Source organism: Desmodus rotundus, chromosome 1 (genome assembly GCF_022682495.2).
Source record: "Desmodus rotundus isolate HL8 chromosome 1, HLdesRot8A.1, whole genome shotgun sequence".
NCBI lineage: Eukaryota > Metazoa > Chordata > Mammalia > Chiroptera > Phyllostomidae > Desmodus > Desmodus rotundus.
This window is the reverse complement of record NC_071387.1, coordinates 210,564,099-210,585,637: the sequence shown is the minus strand read 5'-3', so window position 1 is coordinate 210,585,637 and position 21,539 is coordinate 210,564,099. Positions and strand designations below refer to the sequence as shown.

Genomic DNA, 21,539 nt, shown 5'->3' with positions numbered 1-21,539 from the left:
CCTCACCTCCGAGTCCCGAGTGGGGGACGGTCCCTCCCGCCCAGCCCTGCCAAGGGAGGCTTTGTTGGTTGGGGGGCCTTGGTGCGTGGCTCTCTGGGACGGGAAGGCGCATCCTTGGTTCGCAGAGAGGGGTAAGTTCGCTGGTGTTTTCCCCGGAATGTAGGGTGCTTTGCCCACAAGCCTCGGTCGTGTTCAGGGACAACCCTGCAGGGCGTAACTTCTTAAAGACAAGACTAAGTGAGGAGCCCTCCCCACTCCCGCGCCCGACCTGCCCTGCGCAGGCCCCGGCGAGCCCGTGGGAGAGAACCGCAGTGCGGAGCGCGCGGTTGGTGCAGCAGGTCTCTGCTTTCCCAGCTCCAGCTTACCTTTTTCCTCCCCTAGAGGGCTGCTCTCACCTCGTTTCCTGATCCAGTGGGCAGTACGTTTTACTACCACGACTTGGGAAATACACGGTATTTCATTGTACGAGTTTAGCTTCGTGTACTTAGGGCTGGGTATGGAATACTGTCATCACTATAAGATCTAGATTAGATTTTTAAAAAAATTCGATTTCCAACTTTTCTAAAATTAATGTAACAAATCCGTAAACTCTAAGAAGCCCAGAAAATGAAATAAATATCACCACTACCCTCGCCATCTCCCAGAGATGCCCTCTTTTAGCATTTTGCTCACAAATCTTTCCAGTGCTTTTTTTATGTCTGTGAACTCACACTTAAAACACACACACACACACACACACACACAAATGCTTTAAAAAAGTTGGTATGTTGCTGCAAATACTGTTTAACTTTTAACATGGTCATCTACAGAGTTACTCTTACTGTTCACGCGGCGCTTTGTCTGTATTTGGCGTAGTGCCCTTCACCGTCATTCTTTAACTTTCAGTCACTGGCGGTCTGGGGGCTGTTACCCTGTGCAGCATCCTCGTGGAGACTCCGGAGGCCCTCCTGGGTTGTCCGCCCCGGACGGCGTCTTTGTGTTCTGGCCTCTTCTGCCTCTTCTGCCCCTTCTCTCCCTGCCGACGCCCCCTGGTTGTCAGTAAGGCCCCTCAGGTGGACACGCTGTTCTTGAACAAGCGGTCGGCTGCCCAGCAGTGAGCGTGCTGGTCTCTGTGGGACTCGGGGTTCACATCACACACGGACGCGTTTCATTGGCCGGAGACAAAGTCCTCCAGGGTGTGAATCGCGTGCTGTGACGGGGCTGTGTGTGTCTTGGGCCCACGAGGACCCAAAAGACAGCGGTGGTGGTGAGGGCGGCAGGCAGGGGAGGACCACCGGGAAGAAGCATTTGTGACGTTCTCCTCACGGGCCAGCTGCTGCATTAGGCACTTTCCTGGGCTCTCCGTGCGGAGTGTTTACTCGCGCTGACCGTGGGAGGGGGCCGAGCTCGGGCCCCGTGAGTGGTTTGCCCGTGTGCACGCGGCAGGGACTGGGAGAGTGTCCGAAGCACGGCCCGAGAGGTGCGTCCAGGGGGAGGCCCGGAGTAGCTGCTGGAGCTACGAGGGCTGGTGCAAGTTAGCTGGCCGGGGTGGGCGTGGGGTGGGCCACTGGGTCGAGTGTGCAGGAGGTGAGGGGGGTAGACAGGGGAGGGGGGGCTGAAGCCAGCACTTGTTTCAAATTTACACGCAGTAAAATTCACTCTTTTGGGATGCAATCCTATGAATTTAGACAGTTTAGAATTTAGAGGCACGGAACCACTGCACAATCAAGCTAGGGAAGGAACAGCGCTGGCTGGGGTGGCTCAGTGGGTTGAGCGCTGGCCTGCGAGCCAAAGGGTCACTGGTTGGATTCCCAGTCAGGGCACAGGCCTCGGTTGTGGGCCAGGTCCCCAGTAGGGGGCGTGGGAGAGGCAACCACACACTGATGTTTCTCTCCCTCTTTCTCTTTCCCCTCTCTATAAAAATAAATTTAAAAAGATAGGGAAGTCCCTCTGTGCTGCTCTCCTGCCGTCTGCTTCCCCACGTGCTACACCTTGGGCAGCGGCCAGTCCACCGGTCCTCCTACGTCACTCGGATGGAGTCAGCCCAGCACAGGCCTTCGAGTCCGGCCACGTCGCTTCTTGTTTGCGCCACCAGTGCCCTGAACAGCACCGTATGGTTTTGCTGTCGTTGTTGCCTCTTTCCCCCCAACTCTAATTTCCTGTCAGCAGAATTTGTTTTGGCTGAGAAACGATTATAGTTGTAGCTTCAAATACCAAAGCAGCCCAGAATAGATTGCTGATAAGCGCCTGGGAGAAAGTAAAACAGCAAGCAGATGAGCTGCCCCTCCCCCCAGCCTGTTGCAGTCCGTCCGAACAGTGGCCTGGCCACTATGGCCTTTGGGAGCAGCTGTCACCACGCAGGGGTGGAAGGAATGCACGTTCCGGCCAGCTGGCGCCCTGAGCCTTCAGGGAGGGAAACAACAGGTGACCGACATCTCACTCTTTATTTTTGTCGGTGTATAAATAGGCTGACTTGTGTTTTGTGCAGAAATCTCAGAGTTCATGGTAAAAGAACCTGCCCTTACAGTTGTGGTGAATGTTTTTTAAAAGCTCTTTAAGTATATACACATTTATTTTAAGTATCTTAACGAACCACGAGACTCCAAGGTTGAAGATATTATAGTTAATTATTGACAGAAAACCACAAAAAGTGAAAACCTTCCTTGGTAAATGTCACTTATATTCGAACTGCCATTTTCCCCTTTTGTCCCCACCGAAACACAAAACAAAAACCCAGCAGGATAACGCAGCACTTTTTATAGTAAAACCACACCAGCCGCAGAGGGTGGGGACGGCAGGCCGGGCGCCGGGATGCAGGTGTCTCTGGGGACTGAGGGTGCCCCTGCGTGCTGGGCGAGCCGGCCCTGGGACTCTCTCAGATACGGAGCACCCCTCCCCCAGCAGGTGCCTGAGACTGCAGAGAGTACTGAGCCCGCTCTGTACTGAACTTTGTCCTGTGCAAATGCACCTTTCACTTAATTTACAAATCAGGCAGCTGAGATGAACAGCAGCACCAATCACACAGAGCAGCAAGAACAGCACGCTGTAACAAAAGCGGCCTGAAGTGGCCTCTCTCCCTCGGACTCAGCCTCCCTCCCCGGTGACGATGGGGGCCGGTGGGCGCCGTGCCTGTGGTGGGGTGCAGGAGCGGTTTTCATGTGACGCTTTTGGACCCAGGTCAACTGCAAGTGACTGGAGGGGGCGGGAACTACGTGCACCCGTCTCCGCCACTGGTCCCTCCCACCTGGCCCCAGGCTCCTCCCTGTCCCCCTGGGTCCCGCACCTGCTCGCCCTCCGGAAGGACAGCTTTCCCCAAGCCCTTTCTTGTTCAGAGCCAGAGTTGACTGTTCATTTCCTAGTGAAACATATTCAAATTATTTATCTGGAATGAAAAGTGGTCATTCTCTAGTTTTGCTGTGCACTTACGTTTCTCTTACTCCTCATTTCCCTCTGTCATGCTTGATTTGGGCCATTTTTTTAAATTTGATCGGCTGGTGGCAGATTGAGCTCTGCTATCAATCTCGAGTTCGTTTCCGACTCCATTTCCCAGGGCAGGTGTTTGAATGTCTGCTCTGCTCCGCGAGACTCTCGGTTAGGCCCCGCTCCCCATTTCCAGCAGACGGTGCGGCTCCCACTGCATTTAGAAGGGTGCTGGCGTCTTGGGCACACCACGAATTACCAGGGCTGGTGGCCAGTCTGCGCCTGAGTCCTCCCTCCCTCCCCCCCCCAGCCCCCGTGTCCTGGCCCCTCCTGCAGGCCCCTGGGGTCCCACAGCTACGAGGCTGAAGGGCACCAGTGTCTGCAGGGTGAGCGGGCATCGCCCTGCACGGCCAGAGCTGGGGCAGCGCTGCTTGCTGAATGTCTGTGGCCTCACTCTTGCCGTGTGTCTGCCTTTCATCAAGTTCCTTGTCCTCTGAGTCTGTGAGTCATCCTCGCACCTCTGCACCGGGGAGGACAGTACCTGTTTTACAGGGTGGCTCTCTGCTCAGTGAGCATGTACTGTGGGCCTGCCCATCAGGGCCTTCCTGGGGCTTGTGCCCGGGTGCTGCAGGGGCAAGAGGACAGTCCAAGCGGCCTGTCCAGCGCTGCGCTCACCGTTTCCGTCAGGGGCAGGGGCGGCGCTAATGACCTACGCTAGCTGACCCTTTCTAGGTGGCCCTGGTTGTTGGCCTGTGCTTACGTTTCCTCACCCCCTTGGATCTGGCTCCTCCCTTCATCCTTCTTCTCACGTCCTGCACCCCCCCCCCCCCCCCCCCGTCCGCCGTCCGCCCCTGGGCCCACCCGCAGAGCAAAGCACGTGTGCTGTGGGCGACCACAGAACAGTGGTCTCCTTCCCTGCCCCCTTTGTCCTGCGAGGTGCGGGCCTGCTGCTCCCCTCCCTTCCGTTTCAGCAGGAGAGGTGTTAAACTCGTCCCTCCCCTCCTGTGCACCCCGTCCGCCTTCTAAGGCTGTCCTCAGCCACTGCAGGCGCTATGGTCCTTGCCTCAGGGCCCCAGTGACCTCTGTGCTTTTTCACGCAGCTTCTTCCTGACCTGGTGGTTAAGACCACGTGAAGTCAGTGGGCCTGTGGCCTCGGTGGCTGGCCTTGGTTCAAAACCTGCTTCTTCAGCCTGAGTGGCTTTGGGCGGGTCTCTCCACCTTCAGCATGATGCAATCACACTCACCTTTGTGAAGTTATGGAAGGATTAAAAAGTTGCGACACCTAGCACTGCCAGGGCAGATGGCGAGAGTGAAGTGAAAGGCACCTCCTGTCGCTGACGTTCTAAACCAGTGTCGCATCTCCCTGGGCGTTACCTGTTCCCTCACGCTCCCCGCCCTCCTATCCTGCCCTCCAAGCCTTCTTAGCAGCTGTGCTGATTTCCTCGTTCTTGCAGAGGTCGTAGCTGTTGCCCGTGTCTCTGAGTGTCTTAATAAAACCCCGTGGCCTCGGCTCTCCCCTCTCTGGTTGGTCGTTCAGGTGTTCACCTGCAGTCTGATTCTCGGGCGCCAGGGAGGCGTGTGTGGCCATGTGCTCGACACAGCTGTCAGGTGAGCAGGAATTCTGAACAGGAGGCAAACTCACGGGTCTCACGTGGCCGGTGAAGGTCGAATGGCTTTCTTGGGGACACCTAAGGATCCTTCCCAGAGTGGGGAAGGAAAGCCTTCCTGTTCGGAAACCGCACATGACTTCGGTCATTAGCGGGAGGGTTTTTCATGTGATTCTGGACAGAATTTGCAGCACTTGTTTCCAGAGAGAAATATCACATTTTCCCCCAAAAGGTATTTTGTTCCAACTGAATGAGACGCCAAATAAAGAACATCCCTTAAGTTTGGAACGAGAGGAACTTTCTAAAAACTGCTCAGGTCACACAAAGTAGTAAAGAGCCAAAAAAAAGTTTTATTTACTTTTAACCTTGGACTGCTAAAAGGAGAAAATGAAGGGGTTTGTAGAAGCAGATCTCACAGAAGTAAGTGTGGACGCGTTAGGCCAAAGGCACACGGAGACGGAGGCACAGACGTGGTTAAATTGACCTGTGCTGGGCTTCCCTGGGAGAGGAGAGTGCTGCTCACACAAGGTTTTATCCACACCTTTCTGGTAAGACGGCAGCCCCTAGAAGTAGTCCCTCACCGAGCGTTTTGCTTGTACGTGCTGCTGAGGTTTCACGGGCTCCCCCCGATTTGCAGCTGGAGGTGGTCAGACAGGAGGGTGGTGCTGTGGGTGGGTGGGCGGGCGTGCGTCCCGGGTGGCACAGGGCCACCGCTCCTTCACCCCACTCCGCCAGCAGAAGGGGGTCTGTTGCTGGCCTGCACGCCGCCCGCTGAGGCTCGCAGAGTCACGCATGGCAGGGGCCCCCAAGAGGGCCCTCTTCGTCTCGTCGGTGGGTGAGGGATGGAGAGCTGGGGTTGGGGTGCTTTCCTGGGAGAGGCCGAGGGGCTGTGTGCGGTGAAGGGAGGGACTTCTGTACCCTCGGACCACCCGGGAGCTCTGTGCTCTGGGGCGAGTTACCTGGGGTCTGAGCTTCTGCTGAGGTCAGCCCAGAGGTGGAGTTAGTGCCCTTAACAATTCAGTGACTCGCTGTGTTTGTGTTTCTTCTCTTAGGCCTTTGGCAAGACTGGCCATTGCCTGGCGAAACGTCACTTGGCTTTGTTGATTTGGTTTTTCCTTTGTTTTCTGTTCCATTCATTTCTATATTCCTTTCACTTTCTTGGACTTTAAAAATAAGTTATTGGGGACTCTAAGGGGACTAAATGGTAATGGGAAAAATACAATAAAGGTTAAATTTAAAAAAGTTATTAGATGTTCATTAATTTCTAATGTATACACTTTCTAATTTATTTGAGAGAGAGACGTCGATTTGTTGTTCCACTTACCGGTGCCTCCACCGGCTCAGTCGTGCGCGCCCTGCCGGGGATCGAAGCTGCCACCTCGTGCGCCGGTGGTCAGACCAGTGAGGTTCTGAGCAGCGGAGGGAGCTCCCAGCCGGGCCAGCATGTCAGGCCAGGGCTTCCCACGTTGCGTGTAGCATTCTCGCCGTGCGCTGTAGGTTTTGACTGGTGTGTTCGTGTTCGTATCAGACTACTTTATAATCTACACTTTGGCTTTTTGACTTACAACTTAGTGATCTTTAAGTTTTCAAAAGTACAGATTTTGGGGGACAGTCTTTCCCCTTCATACAATTGTTAAAATTAGCAGTAAAATATAGGCAAACACCTGGCAGATGGTAGGTTTTCAACAAATGCTTTCACTTTTCTTTAAAAAACTGCGTTTGAAATTAGAACTTTTTCAGGTAAGTTGCATTTTTAGCATAATTTCAGGAAACAACAAAAGTTTTTTCATGGTGGGTGGTAAAAGCCTTTAAAATTCGAAGTTAATGATCTTCTATTATAAAATAATCAAACATGGAAGTACGTAGAGTAGGAAAGGTGGTTTCTGCCTGACTTTATAGTAATACCGTCTCTAGCGTCAACTACTTAGAAGTCGTGAACACAGATACTTTGTTTCATATGAATGAAACTCCGCTAACTGTAATGTTTCGCAGGTTAGTTTGCCTCCTTAGCAGTATGTGGAACCCATTTCTGTGTGTGTGTTGCTCATTCTGATATTCATGGCAGGAAATCGGGGGTCAGAGCATGAAGGTGGCACGCAGTCGTGCCGGGTGTGCAGTGGCCTCACCCCGAGGGGACCCGTGTCCCGTATTAGGTGCGCAGGACGCAGCCTGGCCCGCGGCCCCATCTGGGCGCCCCAAGGAGGCCGTGGAGGGGACTGACGTGGAGGGGTCTCTTCTTCTTTTTTCTTTCCTTTAACATCAGTGAGTGGCTGCCTCTCATGTGCTCCCCATGGGGTCCTGGCCCCAACCCAGGCATGCGCCCTGAGTGGGAATCGAACTGGCGACCCTTTGGTTCGCAGCCCGAGCTCAGTCTACTGAGCCGCCCCAGCCGGGCTGATAGTCTCTTCTGAGCAGTGAGCTGGAGACTCACGGTCACACACACAGACAGCCGTGGCGTGAACCTGTTCGCTCTAAAGCACACCTTTCTCTGGAGCATGTTTGTGTTTTGTGATTCTGGTTTATAAATTGCTACATGTCTGGCAGGATTGCTATTTAAGAGTCTTGTAAGCGAGGCTGCCCTGATTATTTTAGGTGCTTCCAGTAAGAGCAAATATTTTCCCCTGGTGAGGAGGAGAGCGCACTGTGACTGGCGCTCTGTGCTGAGAGCGCGGAGGAGCGCGGACGACGAGGCTGTGCGGTGGGCGGGAAGGGCTTGCTCCCTTTGGGGGTGTGCGGGGGCATGTGGTCAGGCTTGTGCCCTGCGGTACAGGTTCGGGTCGGATTGCTTCCCGTGGCCCTAGGCAGGAGGCTGGGGAAGATGGACCTGGGGCTGGTCATTGTTTGTCAAGTCCTGTTTTGAAGCATCATTGCTTTATACTCTTCGTCCTCTCATTTGGAAATCGGACCCTCCTGCTTTGCGGCAGGGAGGCAGTGGGCCTCTGTTTGGGGTGGGTCAGTGTGGAGGGTGGGTTCGGGCCTCCAGCCTCTGCTGGCGTGGAGAGGAGAGAGAAGTGCTCCCAGGACAGCCACTGCGGAGGCTGGCTGGCTCAGGGCAGTGCTGCCCCGCCCCGGAGGGAAGTGCCTTGCGGGGCTCTAGGAGCTTCCCGGGCACGCGCGTGTATGCGTGAGCGTCGTGAGGCCGGTGTGTGCCGGGGAGACTAGCCTGAGGAGCAGGCGTGGGACACACAGGGGGAAGTGCTCCCCTGGCACCTTCGTGGGCTCGAGACTGCTGACTGGTTTTGTTTGTTTTTCTTTTTTCTTTGGCTTCTTTAACTTGAGTCTGTTGGAGGGAAAAATTACTTAAAACTTCAGGACCTGACTTTATGGTCACACACGATTATTACTGACGTACCTCGGAGGCTTTTGCTCACTGGGTTATCCCTCTGCCCCTTTACTCATCAGCGGCTCTTCCTTGGGCTGCCGCCCATCCTGCGCTGAGACCCCGACGGGTCCCCCCAGAGCCTGTCTCCGGCTGTTGCACGTCTCCGCGTGCACACCTGCCCTGGGCACTGCCCACCCGCCTTCCAGCCGCCAGGGTGGGCTGCTGTGTTGGCCCACCCCCCGTCCTGTCCCCTGGGCTCTCTGTGCTTTTTAGGCCTGGGGGTAGCATCTCAGGAGGTGACTGTGTCTCTGGGCTCTGCCCGCACTTCCTCACCGGGGGGACCCTCCTTTATCAGGCTCTCCTTCAGTCACCGCTCCCACTGGGACCCGTCTGCGCCAGGGCCCAAACCCCTCGGTGTCGGACCTGCGGCCCCCGCCGGTCTTTCTCCCCCCTTCCCTCTTCTAGTCTTTCTTCCGTACCCAGCACCGTGGCTGCCACCGGGTAGGAATGGAAATGCCTGGAAGAATAAGGAGAGGAGGCTTCCCAGAGGCTGGACGTCTGAATCCCCTTGTGGTGCAGCGTGGTGCTAGTTTATTTAGCTCTCCCCAGGGAGACCTTGCAGGAAGCAGAGGCGGGCAGTGGGCGCTGCAGCTGGGGCAGTGCGGTCCCTTCCTCGTGATCTATGTCCTTAGCCCGCTCTGCCCACAGAGTAAGCGTAGCACTGGTTCCCCTCTCCTTCTGCGCGTCCACGTCAGGAGTGAGGGAGGCTGACATCAGCCCTTCCTCTGTCTTTGCAGCGCGCCCTGGAGTCATTCCGTTGCGTGCACTGTAGCTGCGTGTGCAGGTGCGGGGCAGCGATCGCTCGGCTTGTGGGGGGGAGGGGAGACCCCCCACCCCGTCCAGGTGCACGTGCGCTGCCCCAGCCCGTCTTGGAAGGGGCCCTGGCGGCACTCGGCCGCATGGGGTGCCTGGTCAACTGAGGTGCGCTGAGCAAGGCCGAGCTTCTTACAAGTGACCTTTCTTAAGAAGGAATTTTAATTAGGAGAAAAACATTCTAAAATTATTAGGGTCCAAAATAGTTTCCGTATCCTGCATATGTTAAGAAAAGAATAGGCCTGTCCTCGGAAAGGGCTTATTTGGGGAGGAGTCTTCCCATAACTCAACCTCCACGTGGAACTCCCTCCTCCTTGCCCTCAAAATGGCATCGAAAGGAGTCTCTGTAGCAGATCGAGACGATTCCTCTCCTTCTCAGAGTGGAGGTGCGTGTTTGCTCTGGGGTGGGTGTGCCTGTGTCTGTGTGTGTCCGTCTGTCTGTCGCAGTCTGCTGGGGCTGCCACACACCCTGCTGGCTCCTCTCAGCGGGTGGCAGACAGTGCACCCTCAAGCCGGCACCTCCCCTGGTCCTCTCTCTCCTGCAGTCTCCGGTCGTGTTTCCCTGGGATCTTCGTGCTCAGCTGGTGGTTTTATCTCGGTTGGTCTTGACCCCAGGCTTTGCTTTCTTTGAGAGCCAACAGTTCGCATCTCTCTCTCTACTTACGATCTTCATCCTGAATTTTGTTTAGCCGTTCAGCAAATTTTTAAGCAGAGCCCAGCGCGCGCCTGGTGCAGAGGATGCTAGGATAGTCTGCCCTGCAGTTGCTGACAGAGCAGGGGACGGTTCGCACCAGGGTCACGGGCGTGTGGGCCAGGCGTCAGGGGCCGGTGGCTCGGGGAATGAGAGGGATACCGGGATACTGGACAGTCGGGCGTAAAGGGTGGGCGGATGCCGGTTTGCAGGTGTCTTGTGGAGAACCGTGTGGTCGTCGGTAACGAATGGCGCAGGGCTAGACTGGTGCACTCACAGCGGCAGCCCGCCCTTGCCCACCCTGTGCGTCGGGCCCCTGGGGCTCTGCAGACGTGTCCTGCTCAGGCAGCAGCTGCTGGTTGCCTGTGAACAGAGCGTCCTGGGTGGCCGGGGAGGAGGGAAGGAAGAGGCTGTGCCGCCCACCCCGAAGGCCATCTTCTCAGTGCAAAAGGGACTCTCTTCCCACTGCACCCCGTGCCCCCACCTGGACACTCCTGTGGCAGGAACCCCAGCTCCCCTGCACTGGACCTCGGCACCAGGACCCGCCTTGAGCCGAGGCGTCTCTGCTGCCCCTCGTGCCCGCCTCCACTGTTGCTCTCAGGGCGTGGCCCGCACTTCCCTCCCGGGGGTGTAGGAGCCACGTGAGACGCTCCCCTCCCACCTAAAGCAAATCATCTCTCAACCCCTCGTGCACCCTGGTGCTGATTCGAGGGAAGGAGGACAGCGGCATCTTATTTCCTACAGGATGAGTTCCTTTTCGGCCAGTGCTGTAAAGCTTCATTCCTCTTGGGAAACAGAAATCTCAAGCCCACTTCCTCCTGCAGGAAGGTGCGCCACTGCGGGGTTAGAGTAGCGCGCAGCAAAGACTTTGTCCCGCCGGCTTCGCGTTGTTGCGTGTGTTCTGTGCTGAACGGGCTCCCAGGAGGACGCGCCTCCCTCCTCCGCAGCCCTCTGCCCTCCTCACAAGTCTGGCCTGTGGACCTCGCCCGGCCACCTGCCTGCCTGGGAGGCCACCGCCTCGCCGACTCCAGAAACAGCCTGTGCTGGGGTCCCTCTCTGCTTCTGGGCCCCCACGGGTGCTGCCCTTGCCGCGAGGTCTCGTGGGAACCGTCTGTGGACAACGGGGAGGGTGATGGTCCCCACCTCCCAGGGTGGAGGGGAGGGTGGCTCAGCGTGGAGCCCATGCCTGGCACGTGTGAGCACGCAGTGCACGCTGGCGGTGCAGCATCACGCGCCTCAGAGACTCCCCGCTCACGCCCGTGTGCCCGGCGAGTGTGCTCCCCCTCCAGGCTCTCCTGCAGCCCTCCCTGCTCCTAGCAGTTCCCTGTGCTTTCAGGTTCAGCTCGGCTGCCTTTTCTGTTTTCCGACTGCTCTAGTTCAAGTGCACCTCTGAGTTCCTGTAGGGCTTTTTACACCACTTGAGAAATGACCGATTTGTCTTTTATGGTATTTCTTTTACCTTGCACACGCAGTAAGGTTCACTTTGGTTGTACAGGTCTTTGGGTTTAGACAAGGCGTAGAGCCTCGGTACTCCTTTTTAAACGGTTCCCGAGTGCACGCTGCATTTCTGCCTGCCTCACTTGGGCTCGTGAACCTAGCGCTGCCGCACGCTGACTTGTCTTCCTCGTGTGGCACGCGCTCACATCGAGTGTACGTGCGTGGTGCTCGGAGGGTTCAGCCAAGCCGAGGAGCACGGTAGGCCTGAGCATGTGCAGGAGCTGTAGGTATTTGACCTCTCTGTGGGCTTGCATTTTATGTGGGTGAAGAATTTCAAATGAGAAGGGTTCCTGTTCAACTTGCTAACGTGACTTTGGAGGCTTGTCAGGGCTGATAAAAACCATTTTTAATTTGTCTTTGGGATATAAAAGACTTGCTTCTTTCTGTTTTTATTATTGAATGTTCTTATGGTTTCTATTGTTTTCTAATCCTATTAATTTAAACTTTAATGTGAAACAGAATTTTATATCTTTCCTCTGCTTAACTGTATTATATTTGGCTGTTATGATGTTAAGATTATTAAGTGTATTTAGTGAGTTTCTCTTTTTTTCTTGAATATACTTAAGATATTGAGCAATTCAATGAAAAATGAATTAGTTACACAACGTAAAATGCAAAGCTGTGCCGTTTTCCCAATGTTATTTTCCTGTGGGCCAGTTTTGCTCTCCTCCCCTATTCTTGTATTGAGTGTCTCTGAACTCAGAGGTCAGTGCAAGGAAAAGCATTTGCCTCGGGCAGGCAGGGCAGGGTGGGGCGGGGCTGCTGGCGTGGCTGCTGGTGTCTGGCCGGGCTCACTCGGGGCTCCCGGGGAGGACCGACCCTTTCCCAGAAAGGGAAGGAGACGTTTGAGATCTGCCCCCACTCAGTAAGCTTGGCGTCCTAGTGGAGTGACTCCCGTGTAACCATGTGTGTCTTTTTTCGCTTCCCCAACAGCTTCCATGCCTCTGGCTGTCCTAAATCTGGGCCAAATATATCCGTTTCAGAGAGGCTTTTTCTGTAATGACAACAGCATCCAGTACCCGTTCCATGACGGTACCATCACATCCACTGTCCTCGCCGTAGTGGGGCTTGGTTTACCCATTTTCTCTGTAAGTAAACTCCTGCGTAGGCAGCGACGGGTTTGCTGTGCTGGAGGTGGATGAGGCGGTAGAGTGGGGTGGGGTGAGTCCTCGGCGCGGCTGCGCCGGCATTGATGTGCTGAGTGGTGCAGGAGAGATCTGCCGGTCGCCCTCACCGGGGCAGCTTCTCCATTGAAGGGGACGCTCCCCAGAGCACGTGGTGTCATCGTGCAGTGTGCGGACGAGGACTCTGGCACTGGAGGGTTCCCGTAAGTCATGTGGGCCAGCTCCTTCCCGCGCGCAGGTGAGGACACTTGCTAAGCCAGTGAGCTCTTTTGTGCTGGATACATCATACACGGCTAGGCTTGTGCTGGTGCTGCCATGGTACTGAGCGGGGTCGGAGGCCACGGTGAAGGAGACGGGTTTTATTTACCAGGCGTGAGAAGACAGCTCAGCGGAGAGGCTGTGAGCACCTGTGCAGAGTGAGTCCTCGGGCGCGTCAGCACGGGTCACTCACTGCTCCTGGTGCCCCTGCCCCCAGCAGCCACCGTCTGCAGGATAGCGCTGGGTTCCGTGGCTTTAGGCAACGGGGAAGTTTCTGTCCAGGTCAAGATTCACCAGTAGGTTAATAAGATGTTGTCTTCACCTGCTTCCTTTATCCGTGGCTCTGATTCCCAGCCGAGCCGCGCCGAGCCCGCTGTGTGACTCGGAAATGGAAGACCAGGAGCCGAGGGAAGACTCAGCCCCTCGAGGGCTGTGTTTCTCCTTGGGCCACCTGTCTCCTAGGGCCACCCTGTCTCCTACCAGCTGTCTTCACCAAGGGAGAGAGTCGACTTGACATTCTAGTCTTAGCCAACTCAGCAGCCTTATTTCCACAGCAGGGTAGGCAGGCCTCCCTTTCCCTGTTTTGCCCCCAAATTGCCTTAGAGTAATAACGTAGTTCTTTGGATTTCTAGCTCATAGCTTAGCTCATTCTGTATAGCAGGTTTTGTATGGTCTTCAGCACTGTGTCCTGCAGGTGGAGGGAACTTGGAGCTTGTGAGGTTCCAAGGTGTAAATATTTTCATGTGTAGTATGTACATTCTAATTTGATTATAACCACTTTTATAGGAGTAAAAAGGGAGAAAAATCTGGGATTTGATTGAAGAAGGTATTAACTTTTTTCCTAGGAAGTGACGCTTCCACCATAACCGGTGGCTTCTCTTTTAGCGGTCAGCTGGTGAAGCGGTCAGCTGGTGAAGCGGTCAGCTGGGGAAGCGGTGCAGCAGCACCCAGGCCCGCCCCGCAGGTGGCGGGGGGGGGGGGGTGGCACTGAACTTGCGTGGGCACCAGGTGTCGGGGCAGCCATGGTGCCGGGCGGCTGTTGCCAGATAGTTTTTTTTTTTAAACTGCCCTGTTTGAGGAGGTGATTGCTTGAGGATCGGGAAGTGACGCTGAGTCATTTGCTTGTATATTTCATCTTTTTCTAAAGAAAAGTTAAATTATAAAAATACGCATTCGTTAACGGATTTAAGAATATCTGTTACAAGGGAAAAGGAAGAAGTCACCCTTAGTTCTACCACTTGAAGACAACTATTCCGATATTACTTCCTTTGGTCGGACAGTTTTCATATCATTATGAGTTCACCGAAAATTCAGTTCTGTACCTTGTTTTTCTACGAGTATTTCTGAGTCATTATAAATCTGAAACAGCTTAAATTAAGAAAAATACTGACTTCCGGTCAAGATGGCAGCGTAGGCACATGGTGCACTCGCCTCTTCCCACAAGCACATCAGAACCATGACTAAGCGACAGAACCCCCATCGTTCAGAGCGCCCCAGATCGGGCTGAATGAGGCCCGACAACTACAGCGTTGAAGAAGCTGCCACAGAGATACTGGTAGGGGGGGGCAGAGACCCAACACAGGGGAGCCCCACACCCACATGTGACAGATAAAAATTGGGAGGGGCATCTTGGCTGTGGAGGGTCCCCTGAGGAGCGAGGGGTCCCAGCCCACACTGGGTCCCCCAGCCCAGGGTTCCAGTGCCAGGAGGAGAACTCCTGCTAACTTCTGGCTGTAAAAACCAGTGGGGATTGATGCTGAGGAGGAGGGAAGCGTCTGGAGTCCCAGGCAGTTCCTTTTAAAGGGCCCGCGCACAGACTCACTTGGACTCACTGCTTCTGAGCTCCATCCACTGTGGCAGCAGCAGCTTGAAAGGCACCAGAGATGCACGGGAGGGACTGAATTGCCTGGCATCAGGGTGAGAGCCAAGGTGGGGGGCAGCTTTCTCCCAGACGGAAGTGCTGGCAGAGGCCACTCTTCCTCTGATGAGCCCCTGCCCCCCCTCCCCGCCCCCAGTGCTGGCAGACGGGCGCCACATCTGAGTCTCCATCAACCTGTTCACCCACCCTGATGATTCCCTGAGGCCCTGCCCCACTCACCTTTCAGGCCCACCCCCGCTGTTTCCAGTGGCATGAAGGCCTGCTGTCACGCGGGCGACTCCCACTCCGATGCTCACCGCCACAGCCAGGGCCATCTCCGAGGGCTCGAGGCCACGGTCTGCAGTGACACCGCCTGCAGTCCACCTGTCAGCTGCAGTGTGAGCGTCCCCGGGCACCCACACTTGGACCAGCGGGTCGTACATCCAAGGGGTGCCAGTGACCCCTTCCCCCCAAGCCTTCCCTCACCTCAGGGGCCCGCCTCGGTCTGGGGGCTTCTTGCTGAGACTGGGCTGTGCAGGCCCAGCAAGGTCAAGGTCGAAGCCTACTTGAGAATAGGACTCAGGAGCCCAACCACAATCTGGTCAGAGAGAGGCTGTGATAATTAATTTCATCGATGATGAACTCCATCCTCGGCGTCTGTTGTCTGTGAAGATACTAGCTTGTGATAGAGGGACCCTGTGTAGAGATGTCTCCGTGTGCAAACACTCACCCAAAGTTCACTCAGGAGTGTGCGTTACGTGATGAAAGTCCTGTCTCACTGCTGGAGGCGCCCGTCCACTCCCGGGTGTGCGCCGTTCCAGTTTCTGTTTCCGTTTCACGTGGCTGATGTGCAGCCTTCGCCACGTCCCACCCCAGTGGGCAGAAGGTGACGAGCTCCACGGGGGTCCCAGCGGGCTGCCTGCTCACCATTGCGTCCTGAGTGCCTGCCGACCGTGGCGCTGGGCGTGTAACAGGTGCTTAATAATTGCAGGAGGAAATGTGAACTGGAACACATATCTGATAAAGGGTTTGTATCCAAAATACGCAAAGAACTTCTGAAACTCACCAATTAGAAAACACCCAACCCACCAAAAAGTCGGGAAAGATCTGGACAGACAGACGCCTCGCCAAGGCAGATTCACAGAGGCAGGCAGGTGCGTGCAAAGATGCCCCACAGCTGCTCTTCAGGGAATCGTAAGTTAAACCAGCGATGAGATGCCACTGCCACTCACCGATCAGAGTGGCTAAAGTCCAAAACGCTGACAACAGCAAATGCTGGCGAGGACGTGGGGCAACAGAGGTCTCATTCCTCGCTGGTGGGAGTGCAGCATGGCGCGGCCCTTCCGAGACGGTGTGGCGGTGTCTGTGGGAAGTAGCACGGTGGTAGCGTGTGTGGTGGCGGTTGTGCTCACGGGCATTAGCCCAGCTGAGCCGGAGACTGACTTCCACACCGACAGCAGCCCGTGGTGTTTCCAGTGCGCTATCCTAGATCACCCAAACTTGCAGGCCGCTGCGGTGCCCTTCGCTTGGTGACGGGTGAACTGTGGTGCATCTAGGGGCTGGGGCATCACTCAGCACTGAAAGGAATCGAGCTGTCGAGCCATGAAAAGACAAGGAGGAACCTGAAATGCCTGTTGCCGAGGGAAAGAAGCCAGTCAGAAAAGGTGTTGTTCTGTGTGATTCCAGCTCTGCGCCATTCTGGGAAAGGTGGAACCGTGGAGACAGTGACTGACCAGCGGTTGCCGGGGGTCAGTGGGACCGAGCAGGGACAGGACTTGGATCGCACAGGACTTACGGGTTGGGGCGGTGAAACCCGTCGGTGTGACACTGGAACGGCAGGTGCAGCGTGGTCACTGTGTGTCGAAACTCCCAGACTGTCCAGGACAAGGAGTGACCCCTGGTGTGAGCTGTGGAGCCGAGTTACTGCTGGGTCACTGCTGGTTCTCCGGCGAGAGCCTGTGCACCCCACTCACGAAAGGTGTTCACAGTGGGGAGTAAAGGGTGGAGGTTGTAGAGGTGGAATTTGTCTTTTATTTTCGGCTCAGTGTTTTTATAAACCTAAGGCTTTTTAAAAAATAAAGTATTAATTTTTTTAAATTAAAAAAAATTCGCTCATGAAGTCTGGGGAGACGGCAGTGCCCTTTGGTGGAATGACAGCAGCTGAGATTGCTGCAAACGGTCCCCACAACTGGTGAGTGTTTATACACTTGTCGCTGGAAGTCAGACCACCTGATCAGATATAAGAAGTAAAGTTTCAAGGCTGTGATTCGTATAATTTATTTATTCACGAGCTCACTTTACAAGGGGATTTGTTTTTACCTGGGACAGCTGGTTCTTACTAAAGGAAAGGAATACAAAACTGATTGATAGTTTAATAACTAGAATACACCTTTTATTTATGAGACTTAATCTTGTCCAGTAGTACTTCCAAATTCAGTGCCAGTTTTCAGTTTTTATAATGGAAAACAACAAACAAGGAACCAGAACCCTGTGGTGCTTAACAGCCCCGTAGTTAGGAAAACACATGTGTGGGACGTATTTACTGCATCTTACGTAAGGGGCCGTTGCTGTTTAAAGTTTTATTACGCAATAGCCCTTTAATACACGGGACATTTTTGGACGTTCTGAAAAACAGTAGGTTGAACTTAGAAGCATCTTTTAAAAGTGAAGATTTTATCGGAACACAAGGTCATAGTCCATCATCCGCCCAAGCCCTTGGAGCCAGAAAGTCGTGGATTTTTGAAGGGCGTGCGATTCACGTCTGTGCCTTGTGTGATGCCCTCCGGGGGCCTAGGGCAGCATCTCATCCAGAGACGCTGATGCTCACGCAGCCGCCCAAGGCCGATCCAAGTGAGTGGGGCCAGTAAGGGCAGGGCTGCCCCTCCCTTCGTCAGGGCCCCACGGCCACTCGCGGAGCTGGGGTTGGGTTTGGCGCCGAGTGCCCTGAAATAGGGTTTTGATGGCTTTGGGTGTTAGAATAGGGGATTACGGGCCTCTGAGTGAGAGCTCATTTAGGATTATTTAACTGCTTAGTCATGTTGTGTGGTTGCTTTGCACGGATACTAGAAAACCCCGCACCTAGTCTGTGTCGAGGACGGGAGGAGGGGACCCCTGGTTTGAATGAGCTGAGAACCGGGGGGCAGGGCTGGTGACGTGAGCCACAGAAAACAAGCATGGGGCGGCCCAGGGACTTGAGTGCCCCCCGCGTCAGCAGTGTGTGGGCGAACAGAGACAGTGTCCTGGGAAGGAGCCACTCAGGGGACATGTTGTGTCCTTGTCGCTGCCAATAGCTCAGTGGCCTGTCTGGCTTTCTGCAGAATCACTCAATATTCTGCGGTAGCCAAATTCCTTTGGGCTCCATCTTTAAGTAAGAATTTGAGAAAGTTCTCTGCCATTTCTGCCAACTGCTGTTAAGCTTTCGCATTCAGAGTGACAGTGAGGCGGGGCCTTGGAAACGCAGTGTGCTTCCTGCTCGCCAGGACCGGAGCGCTCTGTCCCCGTGGACGGCGAGCTTTCTCTGGTGTCACTTCCGCCTCTGGGGCCGGGCTGACAGGGCTGGGTCGGGGCGGGAGATCTGCCTGTTCCGGGGTCCTGCCCGGTCTGGGGTTGCGATGAGCAGAGGTCGTGGGTGGGCCGGGACAGTGGGGAGAAGCGCTAGTCCCCAGCTCACCTCCCCAGTGGAACAGCTCTGAGGCCCTGTGCGCCGGCCGCGTGTTTGCTTAGGTGAGCACGTGTGTCCACGCGTGTTCTCACACTTGGGCGCTCATCTGCTAGGCTGACACACCTGAGCGTGTCCTTTGAGAAGATACCAGAACTTGGGCGGTGAAAACCCGACTTCTGTCAGGTTAACCCGTCTGCGTCCTGTGGGCACAGACCCTGTTGGTCCCAGCAGCAGCAGCCGGTTCGGGGGCGGCGAGGCTCTGGGCCCCGGGGGGGGGGGGGGGGGGGGCAGGCAGTTCGCTGGGCAAGGCGCCACTTTGTTTTCTGCAGGGTGTTGCTTTTCCCTCTGAAACTGTTATCGAGGGGGCGGTCACTGCTGGGTCTGGAATCCTGCACACGGGGCAAGTGGGGGGCAGTGTGGGAGGCCGGTCGGTATTTCCCGGGCAAGGCTGCTGCCCTCGCCTGTCCCTGTCCCCGTTCCTGTCCCTCGGTGACCTCCGGGGGAGCAGCCTGTGGTCAGCGAGCATGCTGTGGAGTGCGCCAGTCTAGGCCGGCTTCACCTGGGGGAGGCATTTCTGAGTCCTGCCTGCAACTCTCTAGGCTGGAAATGTGGACGTCCTGGCACCAGTCACTGGGTCCGTCCTCGTGCGTTTCTCTTAACTATGAAATGGGCGCTTTACGGTTTATCCGAAAGCCAGAAGAGGGTGTGCTCCATCGATGTGAACGCCACCCTGTCTCAGTCCGCCCTTGTTCCGAAGGAGAGGTCGCTGATGAAGCCTCCTGCCTGGCCCACACTCCTCCCCCTGGTCCTCTCGTCGTCCGCCTCGAGCACTCAGCGAGGGCTAGAGCCCTTTCCTGGGGACCTGCAGCCCGCCCTGGACGTGGCCCTGGCTGCTGCACCCCGTGGTTCAGTGGCCTCCTTAGGACTCTTTCAGGGATGAGCTGGTCCCCCCCCCCCCCCACCAGTGTCCCAGGAGATCCTCAGTTCCCTTAACTCTGCTACTTTAAAGGTCCTGTCCTTTCTCTGTCCCTGCCATTGGCCCCTCACGGTCTTATCCTGGGCCACGTGGTTTCCAGTCACTGTACCCGCCATCCTTCGAATCTGAAGCATTGCGGACTCCGACTGCCTTCCCGGGAACAGCTCCTGTTAATGATCGGCAGTTTCCAGGTCGTGGAATCCAACAGTCTTCATCTTACTTGGTCGCTCAGCAGCATTTAAAAACATTCAAAACCTTTTTATTTTGAGGTCATTTTAGACTCACACAGAAGTTGCAAAAAACAGTTCCAAGTTCCCGTGTCCCCTCTGCCCAGCTTCCCCCAACAGTGAAGTCTCAGTTAACTGGCAAAATTACCAGTGTCACTAATGGAAATGCAGGCCTCATTCAGATGTCGCCGGTGTTTACATGTAGAAGCATGTGCGGGTGGTTCTGGGGGTTCATCACATGTTGAGGTTCGTGCATCCATGCCCACAGCCTGGGTCCGGCGCTGTGCCTGGGCCCTGGGACGCTGCCCCGTGTGGCCTCTTCAGAGCCTCAGGACCCCAGACAGACCCTCTCCCGGTGATGCTGCCCTCCTGTCCGGTCTGTGGTCTCGTCAGGTGTGCTAATTAGATGGATTCACGCAGTATCTGTCCTGTTGAAATCGGCTTTCTAAAAACTCAGTGAGGTCCTTGATCTGTCCAGACTGCTGCGTGCCCCAGCAGCCTGTTGGTTTTTGGTTGTCGAGTGGTGTTGCACTGTGCGGCCGCACCGCAGTTGGTCCACTGGTCTGTTGAGGGGCATTTGGGTCCTTCAGTGTTTACTGCACGTGAAGCTCACGAACGGCGTCCACCGGTGTCGGGGTAGATGTAAGTTTTCGTTTTTCTAGGGTGTGTGCCCAGCAGCGGCATCACCGGGCGCTGCGGTGAGTGCTGTTCTCCGGAGGCAGCGGTGCGGCACCTGCCGGGCGGTGGAGCGGAGGCCCGTGGCTTTGTGCCCGTCACGCGAGAGTGAGTCTTGTTTTCGCGGGCTCACAGGTGTGTCGGGACAGCGCGGTGGGCCGCAATTCGCGGGCCCCCGGCGGCTGCCGATGTGGCTTACCATTCTCCCTGCACCCTCCTCGGCCAAGCGACCTCCAGGGCTTTTTTGCTCACTTTGATTTTTTTTTTTTACCTGTGGAGTTTAGAGAGATCTTCGTATACTCTGGGTAAATAAAGTCTTCTGTTGAACATGCGATTTGCAGGTGTATTTTTTCCATTCTGTTGCTTGTCTTTTCATTCTCTTAAATGTATCTTTTGAGAGCGTTAAGTTTTTAATTTTGACGAACTAAGTTTTGGATTTTTTTTTAATAGACGAGGAATGCTTTTTGCTCAGAGCCGCTAAGCCCTTGGTGCACGGCCCTTACACCTGGTAGATAAAGGCTGGGTTTCCAAATGGATGAATCAAGTTTATTGATTTTTTTTTTATACAGACTCTGCTTTTGGTGTTATATGTAAGAGGTTTTGGAGGGGGTTTTTGGCTTAACCTACTATTACAAAGACTTTTTTTTCTATTTTCTTCTGAAAGTTTCACAGCTTTTTGTGTTATACTTGCCTCTGTGGTCCATTTTGTGTTTTGTATAAAGTGTGCGGTTCAGGTTGAAGTGCATTCATGTGTGTGTGTGTGTGTGTGTGTCGAAGGGCGGTTGTTCCAACATTATTTGCTGGAAAGCTCTCCTTTCCCTGTGGAACTGTTTGCTGCCCACCGATGCCCATGTCTCCCCTCCCTCCCGGGCCACGGGGCGCTCACCACGGCAGCCAGGGACTGGGCGGTAGGACAGACACCGAGTGGCTGAAAATCAAGTGAGGCGTTGATAAACTGTGGCTACATTTTTCTCAAAATCCCGGGGCTGTGACCGCTCCCACTTCATTATTCTTGTTCAGAACTGTTGGCGCCGTCCAGTTGCCTTGCTTGCTTTCCCACATGAGTTGTAGGTCGGCGTGGCTGTGAACAGCCCGGTGAGGTTTCTGTAAGGACCGCCTCGCAGCCGCACCTCCGTTCGCAGGGGGCTGCCCCTTCCCTCATTAAGCCCTCCGCCCACATCTGTCTCAGGCCTCCGACGCCTCCACCAGCTTTCTGCAGTTCTCAGCACACGGAGCCTACCCACTTTGCACTTCCATCGTGGGTACTCACCGGCCACTTCTGACAACGTGTCTTTTCAAAATGGACTCTTCCCTCCTTGGAACTTCCCCCGTGCTGAGCAAACAGAGGCAGATCTTCAAGTGACCAGCAGA

The 21,539-nt window shown here is 55.2% G+C and overlaps 1 protein-coding gene across 2 annotated transcripts in view; it reads left to right on the top strand.

Moving 5' to 3' along the window:
- The window catches only part of PLPP1 (phospholipid phosphatase 1), a 48,040-nt gene that overhangs the window by 13,025 nt on the left and 13,476 nt on the right, over positions 1–21,539 (top strand). Inside the window, exon 2 of one of the 2 annotated variants that reach the window (XM_053914850.2) lies at positions 12,323–12,477. The exons of the other annotated variant lie outside the window; for it this stretch is intronic. Within the exon in view, the coding sequence (XP_053770825.1) occupies positions 12,323–12,477 (155 nt within the window). The remainder of the gene's footprint in view (positions 1–12,322; positions 12,478–21,539) is intronic. 2 annotated transcript variants of the gene reach the window in all.